At 39.3% G+C, this 15,501-nt stretch overlaps 1 protein-coding gene across 10 annotated transcripts in view; it reads left to right on the top strand.

The window, feature by feature from the left end:
• Positions 1-273: 273 nt before the first annotated feature.
• ZCCHC7 (zinc finger CCHC-type containing 7) overlaps positions 274-15,501 on the top strand; it is a 644,974-nt gene continuing 629,746 nt past the window's right edge. For 4 of the 10 annotated variants that reach the window (XR_003856957.1, XM_029602914.1, XM_029602984.1 and 1 more), the window contains exons 1-2: positions 728-976; positions 11,173-11,875. Coding sequence is in view for 9 of the 10 variants with exons in the window: in XM_029602914.1 (XP_029458774.1) it covers positions 743-976; positions 11,173-11,875 (937 nt within the window). In the remaining variant the exon portion in view is untranslated. Of the gene's footprint in view, positions 660-727; positions 977-9,230; positions 9,498-11,172; positions 11,876-15,501 lie in introns of those variants that run through there. The other 6 variants (XM_029602957.1, XM_029602951.1, XM_029602966.1 and 3 more) reach the window with 6 other exon arrangements.

The raw sequence follows: 15,501 nt of genomic DNA on the forward strand, positions 1-15,501 counted from the left end.
TTGCAACGAATGGTAGGACCTGCCCACATCATGAAATCTAAAATACAGCGAATTGGGTAGTCCTGGAAAATGAGCATTTTTTAAACCAAAATGAAGAACTTTTCGTGAACATAGTCCAGAGCCATCCCCCAAAAAAACCCTATTTAATTCCACTTCCCTCCTCGTGGCATCCTGAAGTCATTACGTAACTAGCACTATGGGTAACGTAGTCTTTATCATATCGAGTGCACATTCTACCAAAACGAACATCAGAGTTATAACAGACGTTTTGGCAAGGTTGCAGCCTCTGCCAACCTATAGTCACAACCGCACTCGACAAAGCTCACGTGCCCCGCAACTTTTCCCACTCTTCATGCAGTAGCATGAAAAAGAGAAATTTTGTGGCCAAGTGAAGAAATGCCTTCCTATTTTTGCATTTAGACGTTCCAGGACAGCATCTTAGCGGCTCGAAGCCGGCTTTGGAGACACGTACAGAACGTTCTGTGCGCCACGTAAAACGTTGTCTCGTCTTTCCGGCACTGTGACGTGCGTTCGGGTGAGGCGCTGTGGTTGGTGGTCCTGTAAGTGATTAAGCGCGCGGCGCGCTTCCTGTTGGTGTGTGGGGTTTGTTGTCTGCATCCGCGTGCTTACGGGCAACGGTGGAAGCCCGCTTTGAGTAGGTAATAGCCAGGCTGTTAAGAAGCCGTAGGAGACTTTGAAGCGGGGGGGAGTCGTGATGCCCTGCACTGAGTGTCCCGAATCAATGAAGTCTGAAAGCCGAGCTCGGCCCCGACGCAACTACATCCGCTTTGAGCATTATAACCCCAGTGTTGGCAGCAGTGTATATAAGTACTGGCTGTTAAAAAGCGCTTCTGCTTTACCGCCCCGTCCTGCCTCCTGCCTTCTCTCCGCCAGCACCAGGCCTGATGTTGCCCCATTCCGCAGCATCTGCATCATTTTCATGTGGTATCGGCTGCTACCATGCGTACCATATTGGGTCAGTCCAAGGTTTCATCGAGCCCAGTATCTTCTTTCCAGCGGTGACCAAGCTGGGTTACAAGTATCCGGCTCTCCCCAAGTCTGGTTAATAACAGTTCATGGACTTTTCCTTAGGAACTTGTCCAAACCTTTTTTAAACCGAGCTACCTATAAACCACATTTACCACATTATCAGGCAGTGAATTCCAGAGCTTAATTGTGTATAGAGTAAAAAAAAAAAATTTTCTCTGATTTATTTTAAAGTTACTTAGTAACTTAATGAAGTGTTCCCTAGTCCAGTGTTTTTGCAGCCAGTGTGTTTTCAGATCCAATCAGTTGTATTACAAAAGTTGCCACTGCCTGATCAGCTTCTGGGCTCTACTATCCACTCAAAACAACAGGTGTCACCAGTGGTGGCTTGTAAAAAATGTAGAAGCTCCTTTTGGAGAACGTGTAATTTATTTATTTATTTGTTTGTTTGTTTATTTAAGGGTTTTTTATATACCGCGGCACGTTGGGAAACATCACCTCGGTTTATAGAGAACATTAAATTAGCAACAAGCTTTACAATCCACATCAGTTTACAAAGAACATTAAATTAGCAACAATCTATACGATCTAGCAAATATAGAATGGTACATATCGGATAAAATTAAAACTATAAACTAATTAACATTAAAATACACATTTACAATGTTGGAATAAGGAACGGGCGATGGAGATTGCTTGAGAGTCAGGCATTAATATACAGGTTAGAAGATCATATTATTCTTTGCAATAGTAAGAGGCTTGCAAGTATATAGGGTGTGTTTAGTGATATTGAAAGAAACTGTGTGGTATGGAAAGATATTATTGGATATGTGTCATAAAAGTTATATTATTAGTAGGGGAAGTGTTCATAAATTGTAGGCTTGTTTGAACAGCCAGGTTTTCAGGTTCTGTTTAAATTTCTTGTAGCAGGGCTCTTGGCGCAGATCTGTGGGCATTTTGTTCCACATGTTGATTCCAGCTATTGTGAATGATCGTTCTCTCGTACATGCATATTTTATATGTTTGAGCGTAGGGGTAGAGAGTTTAGCTTGGTGTATTTTTCTTATTGGTCTGTCTGATATATAGAATGTAAAATGATCAGAGAGCCAATGCATATCTTGGTTATATAATGATTTGTGTATGAGTAAGAGTTTTGAATAATATCCTCGATGAGATCGGAAGCCAGTGGAGGAATTGTAGAGCTGGAGTGATGTGTTCGTGGCGGTGTGTGTTCATGAGCAGGCGAGCAGCTGCATTTTGTAGCATCTGTAGTGGTTGAAGAGAGTTTTTTGGGAGGCCCAGTAAAATGGAATTGCAGTAGTCCAATTTCGATAATATAGTAGCTTGTAGTACAGTCCGGAAGTCTTGTGGGTGTAGGAGAGATTTGATCCTTTTCAATGTGTGAAGTTTATAGAAACCATTTTTTACGGTAGAAGTAATAAATTTTTTTAGCATGAATTGTTTGTCAATAATAACGCCCAGGCTGCGGACTTGTTGTAAGTTTTGTTGGTCAGATAGGGATTGTATATTAGGGCTAGAATGTATGTTGTTTTGTGATGAAATTATGAGAAGCTCGGTTTTGTTGGTATTTAATGCTAAAGAGTTTTCTGTTAGTAGATTCTTAATGTCCGCTAGTGTAGCATTCCAGGTTTTGAGAGCGTTGGGTAGGGAGCCATTGATTGGGATTAAGATCTGCATATATGAAGTGTGGCAGACCCAGATTGATCAACAGTTGACAGAGTGAAGTGAGGTATATATTGAAGAGAGAGAGGAACCTTGGGGTACTCCTTGTAGCAGACTTTTGGGTTTGGATTCATGTTGGCCTATTCTCACACTGTATTTTCTGTCGCTCAGAAAAGATTTTAGCCAACATAGGGCAGTGCCGGTAATGCCAATTTGTGAGAGGCGAGTTAAAAGAGTATTGTGGTTGACAGTATCAAATGCCGACGAAATGTCCAGCAGGGCAAGTATAAAAGAGTGTCCAGAGTCTAATGCTTTTAGAATTGTATCGGAGAGTGTTAAGAGAAGAGTTTCGGTACTATGGTACTTACGGAAACCATATTGGACTGGGGAGAGCAATTGATTTTCATCCAGGTATTCAGTGAGTTGTTTGTTGATGATTTTCTCTAAAATTTTGGATAGGAAAGGTAGATTTGAAACTGGGCGGAATCATGCATGCCTCTCCTGCCTAACTACAGCATGACCCCTGGAGTCTAATAACTATCAACATGCAGGATATGAATAGTCAGGCCCCACTTTTTGACACACAGAGTACCTCCTGAGCTTCCTCCTTTGAGTCTGTCTAGGCTGAATGAGATATGGAGAGTGCACTGGGCATTGGTTGTGACCCATTCTGAGTGTTGGGAGCAGCAGTAGTGGAAGAGCTCTAGCAGTCAAGGTAACTAAATAACCAAGCTGGCTGCCAGCATTATACAGACTTTTCCCTTCTGCTGCATTTGAATACAGAGGGACCTGGCCCTCTTTGATGAGTTCATGTGTGTCTTTACCCCCCTCTCCCTTTGTTTTAAAATCTGGAAGAGAGCCTTGTGGAGCTTTTCTAGCTGTTCTTTAGATTATACAAGTCCTCTCCCTGTTTGCACTGCCTGTTCTATGGATGTTGGTGTGCCACACTATCTTTGTTTATGTAGGTGTGCCTTAGTATTTTTGAAAGAGTAAACCAATTTACATTTACCTGTTTCACTTCAGTCATGATTTTATAGACCTTTATCAACTTTCCCCCTCAGCCATCTTCTCCAAGCTGAATAGACCAAATCTCTTTAATCTTTCCTCATAGGGGAGCCATTCCATCCCTTTTATCAGTTGATTGTCTTTGTACCTTTTCTAGTTCCACTATATCTTTTTCTGAGATGTGACCAGAATTGCACACTTACAGGCCAATATAGTAAATGTAGGAGAGCCAGCGCTCTGTGTTGAGCGCCCAGGCATCTCTCTTGGGCGCTCAATTCTCTATTTAAATGAGGTGGTGCTCTAATAAGAAGGCACTAGGGACAACAGTGTGTACAGAAAATGTACAGAAAAGCTTTTCTGTACACTTTCTGTGTACAGAAAAACTGCTTTTCTGTACACAGAAAGTGTACAGAAAAGCAATTTTTTTTCCTTTTCTGTACACTTTTCCCAGTTGCTTAGAATTTAACGCCTACCCTTGGGCAGGCATTAATTTCTGAGAGTAAAATGAGCGAAAGCTTGTTGATGAGCCTATTAGTCACCCGAGCGCACTGTTCTATATTGGCCTGTTTGCCTGCCTGTATCATCAATACTACTTAGGTTTTTCAAAATAGCAACATGTTTGTTTATTGGGTCTGTTTTTTTTCCTCTGGTCCTTTATCTAGGTTTTTTTTTCCTTTCCTAAGATATTTTATTCCTTTTTTAATACTCTTTTTAAATAAGTTTTATATTTTTTTTTTACTGTGTACTTTTTTTCTAGCAAAACTTTTCTGAATTTAGGCTTTAGTTTTGCATTTTATCATTATTTATATGCATCAGGGTGAAGGTTTCTTGGGTGTTCTGATCCAGATCTGCACATAGAACATAACAGCAATAGACATCCTGGCAATAGGGTGACTACTTGAAAAGCAAGTGGCTCAACTTGGATTTTCAGTTTGTATGTCAAAGTGTTTTGTTACTTAGAAACAAGATGTGAAAAAATAGGCCTGACTTTGATCTGGAGTCAACTGGTGCTGGATTTGGTAGTGGTGTATAAGCCTGCTCTGTTTCCAGGTTTTCTGTGATTATGTGATTAACACACATCTGTTTTTCACTAGTCCTCAAACAAATTCATTTTATATAGTCTAGATCCCAGCCTTTTGTCATGTGTTTGATAGAGGTCTGAATTTGTGTAGATGTGGGGAAAATGGAGCTCTGGCATGGTATTGATATTTTCTCATTCAAAATTTATGATGAAAGGGAATAAGAGACTTTCTGGAGTAGAAATGTTGGCATTAAATATAAAAGTATGATGTGGTTCATGTGTTTTAAGCCTTTTAAAAATATTTTCCCATGTGCTTTTTTTTCCTAGCAGTTTTCTTTAGCACCATGAGTTTTCATATGCAACTACCCAGGGATTTATTCTTTTTTTTTTTTTGTGCCCCCCCCACCCCCCTACTCGTTTTGCCCAACCAATGCAGTGACCATCAAGTGGCTGTGCACCAGATTGCAGCAGGGACTCTATCTTATGTATGTCTGTACAGTGCCATGCTTGTCCACTAGCACTATAGAAATGTGCCACAAATTGAAGCAATGGCCTATCAGGATACTGTAAAATTCCATTTTGCACTCTGGTGGTTTTGAAGTGTTTTTACACAGCATGTTCTGTCTTTTGGACCAGTATTCTGATGGTTATAATACCCTGAGTAAAGATACTTCATTCTAGAATCTTGGTTTATATTGTTGAATGAATTGCTTTGAGTTTTGAACTTTTTAGGTCTTTATTATATTAGATTCTTTTATTTTCCGAAAGTAACAACTAGCAACTTGCTAAAAGCAAGTGTAGTTAAACAAACAACACCCCCCCCCCCCCCCCCAAAAAAAAAAGTAGTTGGGTAAGATGATATCTTTATAAGACTAGTGAATGCAGGTTATTGGGATTGCTTGAGGAAGGGGCTATTTCATACATTTGTTAGACTTCTGAAGGTATCTCTACCCAACTACTTTGATTTCTTTTAACTACTACTACAAACCATTTCTATAGCGCTACCCAACTTATACAGCGATGTACAAACACATCACAAATTCAGTCTCTGCTCAATAGAGCTTACAATCTAATAAGACAAATATATATATTTATTTATTTGTTGTGTTTTATATACCGTCGTTCGGTTTCACCATCACAACGTTTTACATTTTCGACTAATATATGGGTACAATTTTGTTTCTAAGACATGTTAGTAGTAAATGTCAGATTATAGTTGTTATCATTGATCAAAGTTGCTTCCATGATTTGTAGGCACGTACAATTCGTATAGGTACAAAATGGGTTATAGGTATAATTCATTGCTATAGATGTTCGTGTACAATTAGTGCAAATTGGTTACAAAGTGGGGTCATAGGTATAATTCATTGACATAGTAGTTCATGTAAATAAGCGTGAAAATGCCCTTGTTAGGTGGGATGTTCATTGTTATTTCGGTATGCTTTGCAAAACAACCAGGTTTTTAGTTCTTTTTTGAAGGTTTTTACATTTGGCTGTGTTCCTAATTCAGTTGGTACTAAGTTCCAGAGTTTTGGGCTCTGTCGAGAGTTGAGGTGAGTTGTTTGTTCGAATAGATGGTAATTTCAAGAGGCATTTGTTTGATGAACGGAGGTTTCGTTGCAGAGTGTGGAGTTTTATCGTTGTTTTTAGCCAGTCAGATTGTTCTTCATGTATTAATTTGTGTATTAAGGTCAAAATTTTATATTCAGTTTGGATTTTAATCGGGAGCCTGTGAGGATTCTGGCTGCTGCGTTTTTGTAAACTTTGCAGTGGGCAGATGGTGGAGAGTGGTAGACCGAGGAGTAATGAGTTACAGTAGTTGATACTGGAGAAAATGAGTAGTTGTAGGACTGATCTGAAATCATCTGGGGTTAGAAATGGTTTTAGTCGTCTTAGTGTTAAAAGCTTATGATAACCTTCCTTGATTTTTTAGTGATGTGGTTCTTGAATGATAATTCGCTGTCAATGATGATCCCTAAGTTGTGAGCGTGGGTGACAGGTGGAATTACTGTTTTATGGTTCTCCATGTTTAGTGGTGGAGGGCGTGACAGATTTTTTTTTCTATCCAGGATGATTAATTCTGTCTTTTCAATATTTATTATAAGTTTCATGTCGGTTAGTAGTTTCTTAATTTTGTTGATGTAATTGTCTGCTTTCTAGTAGGTATCCTCTAATGTTTTTATAGGGATTAAAATTTGGATATCATCTGCGTATAGGAAGTGAGTGAGATCCATTCTATCTAGAAGGTGACAAATTGGAAGGAGGTAGATGTTAAAGAGTGTTGCGGATAGTGCTGAACCTTGGGGAACTCTGGTGTTCAGGTTTATTTTCTTGGAGAGGGTATTGTCGAAGGAAACCTGGTAGATTCTGTTTGCTAGATATGATGAGAACCATTGTAGTGTTTTTCCGGTTGCTCCTATTTCGGTTAGACTGTCAATGAGGATTGCGTGATTGACCGTGTCAAATGCCGCGGATAGGTCTAGAAGGATTAGTAGGTAGCTTTCGCCGTTGTCAAATCCTCTGAGCACGGTATCATGTAGTGAGAGGAGTAGTGTTTCTGTGCTTAGATGTTTTCTGAAACCGAATTGTGCGGAGGAAAGGATGTTGTTGCTTTCTAGGTGGTTGGTGAGTCGGGAGTGGACAATCTTTTCTATAATTTTGGCAATGAATGGCAGGTTGGATATAGGTCGGTAGTTTAGCAGATTGTCTGGGTCTACGTTGTTCTTTTTTAGGATGGGTTTAATAATTGCTGATTTTAGGCTGTCTGGGTAGTTTCCTTCAGTGAGGGATAAGTTTACTCTTTCCGTTACCATTTTGGTTATTGCTGGTTCAATCGCTTTTATTACTGGTATGGGTACACTGTCGATGGGGTGCGAGGCTGGATTCATTTTCTTGATAATTGATTGGATTTCAAGAGATGAGGCCGTGTCAGTTTGCCCAGCTTTGTGTATGTTTAGTTTGTAATTTGATTCTTTGGGTGTGTTGCCTTTGAGGTTGTTGTTGATGAGATTGTTGATTTTCTTATTAAAGAATTCAGCAAAGTCATTGCTACTGTTCTTAGATTGTGGTGTTTTCTGGTCGTTTTTATTTCTGGTGAGGTTTTTTTGCAATTCTCCACCCCCCCTTGCGCATGCGGATTATAAAATCCGCCACACTTGTGGGCGTGCGTAGAATTCTCTCTTTGTGTTGTGGATACGTTTTTTGTATAATGCTAGGTGTGATCTATATGCTGTCAGTTGTGTTGTTGCTTTATTGTTTTGCCATGCTCTTTACCTTCTTCGGAGTTCACGTTTTGCTGTTCTGATACTTTCATTGTACTATTGGTTCATGTGCTTGGGGTTTTTTATGGTCTTATTGATGGTGGGGTTTATTTTTTCCGTGATTTCTTTAGTGATGTTGAGCCAAGAGGTTGTGGCATTTTCAGCGTTCGATAGGTCAATTTTTGTTAGTTCTGCTTGTAGTGTTTCCTGTAGTTTCTCAATGTTGAAGGGAGGGCAGTATGATATCACCTTAGGTGGATTTTTTCCGGTTGTGAGTTTGGAGTTCTAGGTTAATCGTGATTTGATTAGGTAGTGGTCTGACCAGGGGATTTTAGGTATGTTGTTTTGGTATGTCGACCAAATGTCTGTGTTTATGAAGACCAGGTCTTGTGTATGACCAGCTTTGTGGGTTGGTCCAGAGATGATTTGTTTTAATCCAAGCGTTGAGAGAGCGTCAATAATGGTTGCACAGGTGTGTGAGAAAGGGTTTGAGTCTAAATGTAGGTTGAAGTCTCCTAAGATGATGATGGGCTTGCTTAGAGTAAGGTTGGCCATAAAGAATTCAATTAGTGGAGAGCAATAGGACAAAAGACTAGGGCACTAGTCTCCCACTGATTTTTTTTTCCTTTTTTTGTTATCCCATTGAAATCTGAAATCCCCAGGAAAAATAAAATAAAAACTGAAAGGTCCCTACCTATATGTAATGAGATTAATTGGCTCAGTTGATTGATTTGCCCTCTTTACAACAGTCAGCCTGCATGTAAGGGTTTCATATGCTGGGACCATATTGACTTTGTTTTAAACTTATACTTTCAACAGCCTTAAGAATAGCAGGACTTCAGGTTCATATATGAATTGGGATGGGACTTTAAAGCCAGGGTATAATCAGTTTGCCTCAGGTGATGTTGGATACACTTGGTTACCCTGCTATTATTGCTTTAAAGTTGGATACTTCATGTGGAAAAGCATCATACCAACCAGTGGCCCACTTAACTGATTGTTCATACCATTTGTAAAAATGTATTTATTTACTTAGAGAATTTATTTCCTGCTTCACCAAATAGTTGTTCAAGGCAGGGTATAACATAAAAACTAATTAATATACAACATCAAAAACTCACAAAATGGAAGGGGGGGATAAGATGGCAGCATAGATCGGGTCACGTTGCTCTGTTGCTCTGTTTCTTGTTTTCGTGTTTACTATTCTTCCTGCTAACATGCCTTCCAAACATAAGGGAAAAGTATGTCTTCCCCTCTGACTTTACTTTTACCAGGGCAGCAGATTATTACCAGCTTCACGAACCCTTTGGCAGTTCTGCAGGGAGCCGAGGACTCTGCGATTCGGGGCACCGGAGAGCCTCAAATTCTTGTGGAGGAGTTGTCCCTGAGCCTGGATTTTCATCTTCCTGCGCAACGAGGACCTCAGGCGAGCATTGCCACAGCACCTAGCAATGATGTGCTGAGAGCGTCCACGGTGGAGGGGCTGCCTGCCTGAGGTTCATTGCTCTCGCAGGAACTTCTCTCCTTGATTGAGACTTCTGGTGAGAATCCCCCCCCTCCCCCGTGCGCACAAAACGGGGGTTATGCACGTGGCCCGGCCTTGCTGGTGGGGTGGGGCTGGAGACAGCCATTTGCCGCTGTACTGGGGAAGGACTGAAAGGCGCGTGCAAGTTGCTACTGCTCTGTTGGAGCAGTAAGCAACAAAATAAAAAAAAAAGAGGTAGGAGAAAGGGTTTAGGGAGTGGGGTGGGAAGGGAGGTTAGGGCAGAGGGTAGGGAACTGGGGAAGGCCGCGAAGCGTCGCTGCGCGGAAATTGCAATTCTCCATCCCCCCTTGCGCATGCGGATTATAAAATCCGCCACACTTGTGGGCGTGGCACTCGTATTTTATAACGCGCGCAGCCACTCGCGCGTGTTATAAAATACATGCGAATTTAAAAATCTACCCCTTAGAAAACTCTTTCAAGTTATTGAATATGAAGGTGGATCTTTTCTCGATAAACTGCCAACAAAAGGTTTCTGCTATGCAGGAGCAAGTGGATGCAACTAATGTCAAAATCTGCAAAGTTGAAGATGCTGTTAAAAGTATTCAGGACTTTCCAGAAGAATAGAGTTTTTAGAACATAACGTGAGACATTTAAATCTACGTCTCCTGAATTTCCCCCAGGGTTATTGGGGATAGTACCATATGTAACATTGAAGAGGTATTTTCAAGAGACCTTAGGTTTTACACCAGAGCAAATGCCTTCAATAAATACCTATTATTCTCTGCTTAAAAGAATTTCAGGGGATACACCTAATCTGCAGATCCAAGCTAATATGACCACTTTTTTGGAAAATATTACAATGGAAGTTATAGATAGGCATATCCTGCTGATCTCCTTTATTTCAACTATGGACTTGAGTAATGTAATGAGTAATTACTTAAAAATTTTTTTTTTTTTTTGTCGGTCTGTCAGGATTTTTCCTGATCTTGCTCAATCTACTCAAGTTAAGAGGAAAGGTTTTCTAGCTTTCAGGCGGGAAATTGTTAGTTTAGATTACTCATTTTTTATTTTTTTACTTCAGTATCCCTGTAAGTAAGTGTATTATCAAGAGAGGTAATGAATGTTTCATATTTTGTTCCTGCCGGAACAATTGAAGTTTTTTATAGAGGCCCTTAGGCCTGCAACTTCTTCCCAATTGCCTTAAGTGATATTGTAATATGGTGCAGAAAATATAAACTGCTGATTTATTCTATGTTAATGCCATTTCTTTGGTTAGTTTCCTTTGCTACTCCCAGATTTTCTTTCTTTTGCCCTCCTCTTGCTCTTTTGCTTGGAAGTGGAGGGACAGCATCGTATTTGTTTTTTTGTTATATTGTTTTTCTTTTATAAGTTGAAATTTAATAAATAAAAAAAAACAAACAAAATCATGAACAATAATGATAAACTATACAATTACAAACGTGCTATTTTGTTTGGTGATTTTTCTTCTTTTATTGCAAAGAATTGTGGTTGGGTATATGGAATCAAAAGTCAACAGAAGTGGTACCTTTTTTTTTATTACAGAGATCATTTGAAGACAGGGTAACTCTAGAAAGCTCATCACAGATGTATTAAATTAATCCAGTAAAAACATATCTTTACAGCTTGTTTGACCCTTAATTCTACATACGTGTATTGACCATTTTTCTGAATTCTTGATGTACTGACACGTGTTTTTTTTTTGCTTATAGGCTGGTTATTTTATTTTCATGATGTTTGGTGGATATGAAGATATAGAAGCATATGAAGATGATCTTTATCGTGAGGACTCCTCCAGCGAGCAGAGTGTTGACAGTGAAGTGGAGTGCCAGCTCTACAGCCAGATTCACTATTCACAGGACCTTGCTGATATCACTGGGCAGGAGGAGGAGACGCTGCCCTTGGTGGATGGACAGAGCTTAAACTCTAACTTAAAAAGTGATAAGGAGAAGGAAGAAGAAGAAAAAAGCCTTATAATTTTGTCAGACAGTGATGTTGTTCAGATTTCCGATGGCTCAGAGGTCATCATCCTGTCTGACTCTCAAGAAGAAGATAGTGTTTATAGTGCTAAAGACAAGAAGCTGGTGACATCATCCTGGACAAAAGGCACTGGACACACTACTCCAAATAATGTCAAAACCATAGGACATTTGGATATAAAAGATATAAAGGGGCAAAGTCATCAGAGAGGGGCAGATAAGTCCATTGCTGATACTAGTTCCAAATCTACCAAAATCCACCAGATTTTGATAATTGAGGAAAGTTCAGCTACAGAAGATAGGGCAAGTTCAGTTTCAGAAAGTGAATGCAGTGATGTTGTAGAGAACTGGATGCTACTGGGAAGTGGTAAAGAAGATGGAGACAAAAGCATCCAGCTGAACATCGAGGGCTGTGGCACATCTGTCGATGAAGAAGGTCAGTAATACTGAATCTGGAAATGTTAAACCTTTTCCTTTGTGTTCCTCAATGGAAAATGTGGAACATCATCAATAAAGAGAGCTGGGGATCAGTGTGAATGGAAGAGCAGCATCTTGTTGTTAGTAGTATGGTCCTAATACATATTTTTAATGAGGGCACATGAAATGTAAGAAGAGCAATAAGTGTAAACCAAAACATTAAATTGGAGAAACTGAGAGGCATAAAGGGTGATGTGGCAAGGGGATGGTTGGGTATTAAAGTAGAGAGATAGACCAGAAAGAAGAAATAAGGCAAACACGATTGTAATGTTAGAATTAAGTTGTAACACAATACATCACTAACTTGATAGTAATCCACCTTGAGACTATTTTTGGAAAAAGGTGGAATATCAACTGTTTGCAAATAAAATATACACATAATGACAAATCAAGAGCGAGAAAATCTGCAAGACTAAATTTAGTACATAAAGTACATAGAGGCTCTTATTGGAAGGGTTCTTGCATCTCTTGAAACACTATGAAACAGAGAAAAGTGCTGTGAGCCTATCAAATCAGGAAAACTAAACAGTCTCTGAAGTGGACATCATATTGCACTTGGGGATTAATGATCTGACAAACAGTCAGTGTGGTACAGGAAAGGTTCAGGAATGTATGAGAGGGGCTTAGGCACCTGGCAATGGCTGTGCTAGTATTGCTGGCTATTTAGATTATTACAGAGCTTTGTGGTTAGGCAATGGGTAAGGTGGATGCTGGAAAGAACTAAGGGGGTCATTTTCAAAAGTCCCTTTTCGCGTGCGATCACTAAATGGGGCGGAGGAGTCGGGGAGGCACCGGGGCGAAAGGTAAGGACCCATATCGCTGCCAGTTCGTGCCGAATAAACTATACCTTTTATGGTGTAGGTTATTCGGTGCGAAAGCCGGCAGCCAGCACACGCAGTGGTGCCGATGGCTGCCAGCTTTCGCAGGCCCGCCCCCTGTTTACAGCCGGATTTTCTAAGGTCTGTGACCTTAGAAAATCCAGGCCTAAGTGAGGACTTGTATGCTCTTCTACCAGTATGGTGGAGTATGCAGGAGGAAGACAAAAAGGCTGTCATGGATAAGGGAGAAATCCTGCAGGTGGTCACATTTTGTGACTGACAGCTTGAATGTATCAGCAGTATGGACAGGAAAAATAGGCAGATTGGATGGGCCACAAGGTCTTTTTCTGATGCTGTTTATGTTCCATCACCCATGGATTATTTTTCTTTTCCAAGCCCTGACCTCACTCTCCCAACTTTGTTGCCTCTTGCACTCTTTTAAGGTTGTCCTTTGCTATCTGTAATTCCAGATCACGGAAGTTAAGCTGTGAATTATGTAATATATTTGTAATCTGACCAAGGTCAATTAAAATGGCCTACCTGAGTATTATGTTGTAAAAAATTTACACAATATGTGACGTCCTATATTTAGGTAGTTTGTACTTAAGATTGTATCACGTCTTGAGGTAGAAGTGCAGGAACACATAACTTGCAAAGGAATTCTTAAGCTGTTTTGAATTTTACATGTTTACTTATAATGTAAGAAGGTATTTTTAGTAACTTTAGAATTCATTTTAATTAAATATTTAAATTCAAAATCATTTAAACATGCAAATAAAAATATTCAGATGTATTCAACTTCACAAAATCTTGACTTTAAATAATTCAGGCAAGGGATCAGCTTTTTGACATAGGACAGAGAAACACAAATTCACACATAAGAAACACAGACCATGTCAAGGGATTGCATATAATTTTATTGATTCAGTCAAAACCAACAAATTTATCAGGTTCTATCTGAATGGCATGCTGTCCCAAAATCTCAGAACCTGCAAAAACGTTGTCAAATTTGGATGAAATTATATATAATCCTTTGATAAAATGTGTGTGAATTTGTGTTTCTCTGTGCTATGTCTAAAGCTTTGTCCTTTGTGTACTATATTTAAGGTGAAGTTTTTGTAAACGTGAATGCATGCTTAAATGAATTTAAATAATTTGAAGTCACATTTTTGATAATTGAAATGATCACTAATAGTGATTTGATATAGCTGTGGTAATTAAGTTCTGAGCTCACATTCTGAGCATCTTGGGGTGATGGAAAGGTTAATTACAGAAATAAAAGAAAATATATAGAAAGCATAAGAATCAGAATGTATTACCATATACACTACAGCAAAGAAAACAACGTTTTTAGTTTTACTTGAACAAGCAAACAGAAAGTAGCATATGTTGCAGGTGATTTTCTTTATTTGTAAATCTTATCCTGAGATGGAAGTTCATTATCTTCTGTATACACTATTTATTTCTGTTTTGATCAATTTCTAGAGACATCTGAGGAAAGGGGATTTTAACAACTATCGTTATACATCAGAAATATTTTCATCCTAAGTGCTGTGTTAAAAGCTTCTGTCAGGCTCCTACTAATAAAATCCTCTTGCTTGAAAATTCCAAGAGCTTTCAAGATTTTCATAAACTTAAAAAAAAAATGAGATCACACATTCCTGTCCCCATGTGTCCCCTTTCCTTTTCATTCACGTTTTACTTGGAGTAATGTCTCCAAATGGGTTTATTTTGCACACACTATGACAAGAATGAACCTCACTCACAAGCCAGGGTATGTTGGATATAATTTTAATTTCTTAAATTTACAAATTTACTGCTAATGCTTACCTCAGTGCTTCCATTGTGCCAAAGAGATCTTCCTTCTGGAGTTCAAAAAGTGCGATATATATGTGCAAAATATCAATGTACACCTGGAAGTTTTTAATCAGGCCTGTGGCACCAGTTACAATTGGGACTATTTCTGACTCTGCTATATTTTCTTGGTCTCTGATTACATTAGAGATTAAAAAGCACTTCAACATGCACCTTGATATGTTGGCTATTCATATTACCAGGCCTAATGGAAGGCAATTCCATTTCTTTCTAGACTTAAGAGGCAGAGTATCAGGAGTGTTCTACTCCAGCCCTCCCCTTTAGGTAGCCTGCAGGGAGGAGGAGCTTGGAGCAGATGGAGCAGAGAACAAACCAATCAGCCCCTATAGTTCTGCCCTCTCTCCTCCTGTACTTCAGGGAGAGTGTGATCCTGAAGCAGATACTGTAGCACATACAACAGGCACAAAAAGACTGTCTTGGTTTTTTTCTTGATCTGCCCAAGTGATTGAGATTGTCTTTGGAAAAAAAAGTATGCAGTATCTTAACTTTCTTTAATCTATGCTAAGTTCGCACAATGCTGTTTACCAGGCAGGAAGTCCAGACCCTGAAGTGGCAACTCAAAACTGTGTCCATTTGTGTACAAATTTTGTCTCAAATGTGTTTTTTTTGACTCTTAGGCACATTATAAAAATACCTTTTCAGCCTTATTTGCTTAGTCAGGAAATGGGACTTCTGGCCGAGCATTTTATAAAAGTCATATTTATTCCCTCCATTTCCACATAGTGAGACCTAGAATAAAAGAAAAGCTGTGATAGAGGTTTAGAATCTCAGAATAACAAAATCAGTCCTCTGCAAGAGCAGGAAAGCATGGGACCAATTTATAGCTGCTTCAATTACAGAAGCCCCTCTTTCTAAAATATAGGCTGGTAGCCAACAAATCTTTAATATGAAG

This window comes from Rhinatrema bivittatum, chromosome 1 (assembly GCF_901001135.1).
Source record: "Rhinatrema bivittatum chromosome 1, aRhiBiv1.1, whole genome shotgun sequence".
NCBI lineage: Eukaryota > Metazoa > Chordata > Amphibia > Gymnophiona > Rhinatrematidae > Rhinatrema > Rhinatrema bivittatum.